This window comes from Ahaetulla prasina, chromosome 17 (assembly GCF_028640845.1).
Source record: "Ahaetulla prasina isolate Xishuangbanna chromosome 17, ASM2864084v1, whole genome shotgun sequence".
In the NCBI taxonomy this organism is placed as follows: domain Eukaryota; kingdom Metazoa; phylum Chordata; class Lepidosauria; order Squamata; family Colubridae; genus Ahaetulla; species Ahaetulla prasina.
Genome location: NC_080555.1, coordinates 11,522,171 through 11,529,791, shown reverse-complemented (window position 1 = coordinate 11,529,791; position 7,621 = coordinate 11,522,171). Strand labels below are relative to the sequence as shown.

Here is a 7,621-nt window from a genome sequence, read left to right as displayed (position 1 = left end):
TACAGAACTGAACCAGACAGTTATAGAAGTGCAAATGACAGACTCAACAATTCCTCTGTAGAACTGAATCAGCAGCTCCTTGGGCAATAATAAATATCAGCCACTTACTTCTACTCCCAGAATTCAATGCTGGCTAGGGAATTTTGGGAGTTGAAGTCTATGTAATTTAAAGCATGACGACTAGGGAATTCTGGGAGTTGAAAATCCACTCATTTCAAAGTTGCCAAGTTTTGGAAGTTGTGACCCACACATAATCCTTCCTCCCTCCCTCCCTCCCTCCCTCCCTCCCTTCCTTCCTTCCTTCCTTCCTTCCCCCCTCTCTCCTTCCTTCCTTCCTTCCTTCCTTCCTCTCTCTTTATCTATCTATCTATCTATCTATCTATCTATCTATCTATCTATCTATCTATCTATCTATCTATCTATCATCTTCCATTTTCAGAAGGGACTTGGCCTCCCCCTTCCCAGGACTGCTTCAAACCCCCAGCTGGCTTTGTGTTACCACAGGACTCCAACTTGCAAACTTCCTGCTTTCTAGCCAGATGCGTTTAGCTACGATACTAAATTGCCTCTCATATTATTAGAGACATTGTGGACACATCTATGTGTAAAAGTAGAGCCTAATTTCATCCTATTTTATATAAAAATAAACATGTAATCAAACATTCCAGATTATTGAAAACATTTGGCTTCTTGGCTGAGAAGTGAAATATTTTCAAAGGAAGACCAGTTGTCTTTCGGAAAAAGCATCTTCAGGAGGACCATGGCCTGGATGGACTCTCCACCGTAGACATTCAATTTCCACGTTTAAGGCTCTTAAACAGGGTATGAACGCCGGAGAGGATCTGTCTGTAGTTTGTCTAAGCGTGCAGATTGCCATTCTTGTTAGTCTCTTGTCTCCATAAAAATAGCACAAAGAACATGCACCCAACATACACGACTTATGCTCCATTAACTTTTGGTTCAGTCAACTTTAATAACTAATAACTTGGAAGAGGAGCGATCAGACTCCCCAACCAGTTTTGCCAGCCAGTTCTCTTGCGTCGTAACAAGATATTCTACCCTTTTAGACTAAGCAATTAATTTCCACCCAAATAGGGATCATGATATGTACAATCCATACTCTTTTCTATTTTAAATATAGTACATTGCATTCAAATAACATGCTGAAGCCACAGTTAAACCACGATTGATTGGATCTATACAACACTCTAAAGGCAGTTGTTTCTAACCTTGCGAACTTTAAGATATTGGACTTCCAACTCCCAGAATTCTGCGAGTTGAAGGTCATGCATCTTAAACAGAGGTTGGTTTCAGCAGATTCTGACCAGTTCTGGGAAACCGGTAGTGGAAATTTTGAGTAGTTTGGAAAACTGGTAGTAAAAATTCTGAGTGGCCCCGCCCCCATCTATTCTCTGCCTCCCAAGTCCCAACTAATAGGGAGGAAATGAGGATTTTGCAGTAACCTTCCCCTGGATTGGGGTGGGAATGGATATTTTATATTATCCTTCACCTGCCACGCCCACCAAGCCACACCCACCAAGCCATGCCACACCCACCAAGCCACACCCACAGAACCGGTAGTAAAAAAACTTGAAACCCACCACTGATCTTAAAGCATGCTGGCTGGGGAATTCTGGGAGTTGAAGTTCATGCATCTTAAAGCAGGGGTCTCCAATCTTGGCAACTTTAAGCTTGGAGGACTTCAACTCCCAGAATTTCCAAGCCAGCTTTGCTGGCTGGGGAATTCTGGGAGTTGAAGTCCACCAGGCTTAAAGTTGCCAAGGTTGGAGATCCCTGTCTTAAAGCATGATGGCTGGGGAATTCTGGGAGTTGAAGTTCATTCAACTTAAACCATGATGCTGGGGAATTCTTGGAGTTGAAGTTCATGCATCTTAAACCTATAATGGCTGGGGAATTCTGGGAGTTGAAGTTCATTCCACTTAAACCATGATGCTGGGGAATTCTTGGAGTTGAAGTTCATGCATCTTAAACCTATGATGGCTGGGGAATTCTGGGAGTTGAAATCCACTCATCTCAAAGTTGACAAGTTTGAAAAATATTGCTCTACAGCATGAATGGGGTTTATCTTTGTAACCCAGAACCTCATTAGTTTCATAATACTGAAATCTGAAAGTAAGATTCCATATTGTCTTCTTTTCTCTGTTTAAAAATATTTTAAGACCTTAGCTGTATTCAAACCAGACATGCTGAACATGTCTGAGTTTATGCTACTTGGCTCATTGTGGTACAGCTCTTGTCTTAATATATTTTGTGTATCCCATTGTGTTCCCATTGTGCTATAAGACTGTTTATCTGGACCCCTGTGCGATAAGAATACAGTCACTGCCCAAGTCTTTTGCATAATCAAAATAAGGCTTGGTTTATCCCCCAAAACAGAAAACAAAAGAGTCAGAAATGTTGGATCCTTCCAACATTTGGAAAGGAAATTTCTGTTTCCCAATCTGAGGCTATCTCGGTAGAAAGGGAGAATTTTGGGCCACAGATAACTGCAGAACTACTTTCTCATCAAAGGAGGACGGAAAAAATATATTCTCAGGCCTTTTTTTTTCTTCTGCAGTTGTTTTGGTTAGGATGTAAAATGTCTGAGCCTTAATCTCTCTCCTCCCTTCGGCCCATCTGAATTTGAAATTATATGCAGGTGTTTAGCGAACACAGATTGGGACCCGCCAGTCAGTCATTAAATGGAACTAGGTGAATCTTCGACTGTGCTTAGGATCTGACTTCAGCATTCTTTTGCTTTTCAATAAAAGTCATCAACTTAGGATCATAGAATCCTAGGGCAGGAAGGGATTTTAGAGGTCTTGCAGCCCAACCCCTTGCACACTCAAGAGACCCCTGGCCTGTACCATCCTACTTATATGGCTGTCCAGCCTCTTTTTGAAAACCCCCAGAGATCATCCGCAACATCTGGAGGGAAGCCATATCCACTGATCAATTGTTCTCATTCTCAGGAAATTCTTCCTTAGTTCTAGGCTGCTTCTCTCGGATAAATTCCCACCTATTACTTCTTGTTATTTCAAAGGGTCAGTAAACAAGATAGTCACTAAACGGGAACTACCTGCCTGGGCTCTTTGTAATGCTCTTTAATATAAATCAGGATTTGTTAATATTTTCAAACCAGTGAAAGATACATTTGCCCTTTGTATTCTCTTTTCCTTTGAGCCATTACTATTGTTCTGTCCTCCCTCGCCTCCGTCCGAAGGATGGCTTAATTAGCTGTCACTATTAGGTCTGGCAGCAGAATAGCCAGCGTCTGCCAAGAGCCTCCGTTATCTTCCACCACGCTGGTGAGTCACCTAGAAACAAACTTCAGCTCTTAATCAGTGGATTTGCCTGTTACAAAGAGACACAGCAGCTCTGGCTGCCTTTTATATCCTGTGGGGTGTGGCTCCATGACTCAGCACTTCCTAGGCCTGCCCCACCCTTGCTTCTGTTGTTCCCTCCTCTCCTGTCTTCAAAACCAAACCTAATTGCCGTCAGTTGGGTCTGCAGGCGTGGCCTGGGGGGAGAAGAGTCAAGGGATGGAGGCCTTGTTATCTCTTCCACCTGGCCTGTTTCTGGCTCCTGGAGCTGAGCCAGGCAAGTTGGTGCTCCTGAGGTAAGTCCTGATGGCCCTTCCCCCTTACTGTCCAAGTCACTTTCTGGCAGCAGGCCCGGCTCAGGGGGCGCAGACACAACAACTATCGTATTATCTTTGTTTGCCTAGAACTGTGATGGTGAATCTATGGCACACGTAGCCATATCGGTGGGCACGCGAGCTCAGCTCCGGCACGCATGTACACGCCGGCCAGCTGATTTTCGGACCTTCTGGGCCCACCAGAAGTAGGGAAACAGGCTGTTTCCTGCCTCCGGAGGACCTCGGGGGCTGCTGGGGAAGGCCTGTTTTTCTCTTTCTCCAGCCTGCAAAGCCTTTCTAGGAGTCTGGGGAAGTCCGGCCTCTGGAGGACCTCCGGAGGGGTGGGGAAGGCCATTTTTGTCCTCCCCAAACTCCTAGAAAGGCTCTGGAGGCTGGGGAGAGCAAAAAATGGGCCTACCGTGCCATCGCGTGCCAGGAGCAAGGGAAGTGTACAGGGGTCGCGTGCCCATGCATGGGGGCAGGGCACATAGAATGATGGATGTGGGCACGGGCGTGCACACAACCCCCTTGCTTCTGGCACGTGATGGCAAAAAGGTTAGCCATGACTGGCCAAGAAGAAAACACTCTTTTGGGCCTCGGCTTGGGAAAGGCTGGGTTAGATAGATCTCTGCTTTGAGTTGAGCCAAGATCTCTTGAGGTTTTGAGGGGTATATCATGGTGGGAGCCTCCACCCATGCAGGGTGGCCCGAATTGGCTCCATGGGAGGACAGGGTTACAATCACGATCAAATGAGATCCTAATACCACTCTATAAAGCCTTGGTAAGGCCCCACCTAGAATCCTGCATCCAGTTTTGGTCACCACACTACAAAAAAGAGGTTGAGACTCTAGAAAAAGTGCAGAGAAGAGCAACCAGGATGATGAGGGGACTGGAGGCTGAAACATACGATGAACGGTTGCAGGAACTGGGCCTGGCTGGTCTAGTGAAGAGAAGGACCAGGGGAGACAGGAGAGCATCTTCCAATATTTGAGGGGCTGCCACAGAGAGGAGGAAGAAGGTCAAGCTATTTTCCAAAGCAGGCCAGACAAGGAAGAATGGATGGAAACTGACCAAGGAGAGATTCAACCTAGAAATAAGGAGGAATTTCCTGACAGGGAGAACAATCAACCAGTGGAACAGAAGTTGCCTTCAGAAGTTGCGGGAGCTTCATCCCTGGAGGCCTTCAAGAAGAGATTGGGCTGCCCTCTGTCAGAAACAGTGTAGGGTCTCCTGCTTGGGCAGAGGGGTGGACTAGATCAGGGGTCTCCAACCTTGGTCCCTTTAAGACTTGTGGACTTTATCTCCCAGAGTTCCTCAGCCAGCTTTGCTGGCTGAGGGATTCTGGGAGTTGAAGTCCACAAGTCTTAAAGAGACCAAGGTTGGAGACCCCTGGACTAGATGACCTACAAGGTCCCTTCCAACTCTGCCAATCTGTTAACAAAAATGCAACCAGTCATCTCTGCTCGTGGGACAATCCAAAACACGCTTCGTCAGACACGGACAACCGCCGTCCTATCTTGGATAATCTCACTCTGTTCCTCAGAGGAAAGTCCTGAGAGAAAGAGGAGCTTTCCAGTCTCGGGGTGCGCCCCCTTTCTGGGATGCTGTCAGGCAGCAACCCTGGCGGACAAGGCACCTTTCCCAAAAGGGGAGCTTCCGGAGGTCCAGCTGGGCTTATGCAACTCTGCGGCCATTGAGGAGACCTCAGAATAGGCTTGTGGGCAGGCTCTGTCGTCTCCGTTTTGGACGCTCCGTGCGAGCCGTCCACCTCGCCGTAGGAATAGGTTTGCATCCTCCGCATGGGAGCCTGCGCCACGTGCCTCTCCTTGGCCAGGGCCACGGCTTCGTCGAACGACATGCTTCCGCTATAACGCCAGTTGCTCCAGCGCTGCTTCTGGGGAGAGGTGCCCTCCAAGGCCTCCTTGGTGGGCCTCTCTGTTCCATAGAGATGTCCTCCTTTCCCTTCGTCATATTGTTGGCCGCTGCTCTGTTTCTCCCCACTGCCCTGCACGAGATGAAGGCTGCTGCCTCCAACGTCTCCACTCTTGGACCACGAAAAGCATTTGTCCCGCGAAGAAGGAGGCGGCTTTGCGGCGATGTCCTCCACGTTCTTACAGTCCTTGCTGAACTTCTCCAAGCTGACCGGCATGGAGTTGCGTTGTTTTGGGAGGGTCTCTGAACCGCTGTAAGAATGCTCAGAAGAGATGGATGGGCTAGGAGATGTTGGCAAACGTTCTGTCTTTTGGTTGCTGTCCGAGCTGGTTAGATGGAAAGGCCTTTTCAAAGAACTTTGGTTGAATTCCTGCTTGGTCCCATTCTCACGGCCCTTCACTGGGACGGCGATGAGAGGTTCCTTCCTGGGAATCACTGGCTTTAAGGAAGGAGGCACCTTAGCGAATTGAGGCTTCGGGGGCACCACCGGAAACGATTTCACTTGCTGAACTCGGGGTGTGGTAGACGTCAACTTCATGTGGACGCCTCCGTCCAAGAATCCATGTTTCGGAACACACGAAGCTTTCGCTGGCAATCCAGGCTGAGGTTTCTGCGGAAGATTTTCCAGGCAAGGTTTTGGAGAAAAGGCTATGAGGGAGAAGTCTTCAGAGTCCATGCAACCGTCGGACAAAGTGGCAGGGAAATAAGAAAATGACATATGCTCTGGATTGGGTGCTGGGAAGCTGACATTTTCAGGATTATTGTCCAGTAAAGAAGGAATCAGACGTTGAAGTAAGTTGAGTTCCTCCACAGCATCTCCATCATGGTGCATTTCTCCCATCCCTTGAACCACAAGGGTCTCGCCCAAGGGTTGGTTGCATCTTCCAACCACCTCTGGAGGAATGTTTACCCTCATGCTGCAAGGAAGATGTGGAATCTGTTCGCTTTCAGGTGTGTTCGGAGGTTGCCATTTCTCTTCAATACTTGATTGGATTGGTTGGTTTTCAGGTTCTGGATCCCAAGGTGTTTGGCAGGCAACTTTTTCAGGACACCCAGTTTTGGGGACAAAGAGATCCCCTCCATTTCTACCTTCTATCTGTAAGGACGAAATGATGGGTTCTACCTTACTACCCTCAGGGTTTCCCCCTCCAGATTCTGAATCCAGAGACTTTGGGTAAGCGACTTCTTCAGGACATTCAGTTCTGGGGACAAAGAGGCCAACCTCACTTCCAACGTTTGCATCTTCAATCTGCAACATTGAAAAAATAGGTTCTACCTCAGCTTTGTCAGTCAGGTGCCTTTCCATCTCGTCGGCGTTGCTTCTGGATTCCACGTGAAATTCCACTTCACGCGGCTTGGCTAGTTTTGGATCCAGGTCTTTGATGACGACTAGGTGCCGAGTTGACCTAGTCGTAACCTCCTCGTCACCTCGTTGAGGTTCCAGGCCAGGTTCAGGTAAATGTGAGCTCTTTGGATCTTCAACCAAGGTTTCTGTAGCCATCTTGGAGATCTGATCTTCAACGGTGAGTTTTGGAGAAGGGATGTGAGGAGTTTGACCTACATCTGATTGCCGAAGATGTTCTACTTTGCTAGCTATGGGGCTGAGATCATCAAAAGCGCTCAGATAGACCTCTTCAGCATCAACCTCCTTAGATGGCTCTTCCTCGATGTATCCCATGGCGAGATAATACTGGTCATCTTCTCCTTCTGATTGCTCATTCATGCATTCTTCAATGGACAGGTAGTCCAGGTGTGGCACCATAGAATACATCTCCAGCTAAAGCGGATGGAAGGAAGGAGAAAGCATTAGAAACAAAGACCTGTAACTTAATTGTCTCAAGAATTAATAGAGAAGGTATGCATTTATAATAATCTTCACACAGTTAATTTGAAGGGGGAAAAATAGAGAACATCCATTTTTAACTTCCACTTTCTCATCATAAAATCAACGAGAATCATATTTGCCATTTTAGGCATTAGGTGAAGGCTCTAGGCTAGAAACCAGGAGACAGTGAATTCTAGTCTTCCCTTAGGCACAAAAGCTAGCTGGGT

General features: G+C 47.2%; 1 protein-coding gene across 4 annotated transcripts in view; it reads right to left on the bottom strand.

Annotated features, from left to right (window-relative positions):
* Positions 1 to 356: 356 nt before the first annotated feature.
* Positions 357 to 7,621, bottom strand: part of ARHGAP30 (Rho GTPase activating protein 30) — a 46,032-nt gene continuing 38,767 nt past the window's right edge. For 3 of the 4 annotated variants that reach the window (XM_058160031.1, XM_058160030.1, XM_058160032.1), the window contains one exon: positions 357 to 7,346. In XM_058160031.1, coding sequence (XP_058016014.1) covers positions 5,091 to 7,346 — 2,256 coding nt within the window. In that variant the 3' untranslated portion in view covers positions 357 to 5,090. The remainder of the gene's footprint in view (positions 7,347 to 7,621) is intronic. The other variant, XR_009152369.1, reaches the window with a different exon arrangement.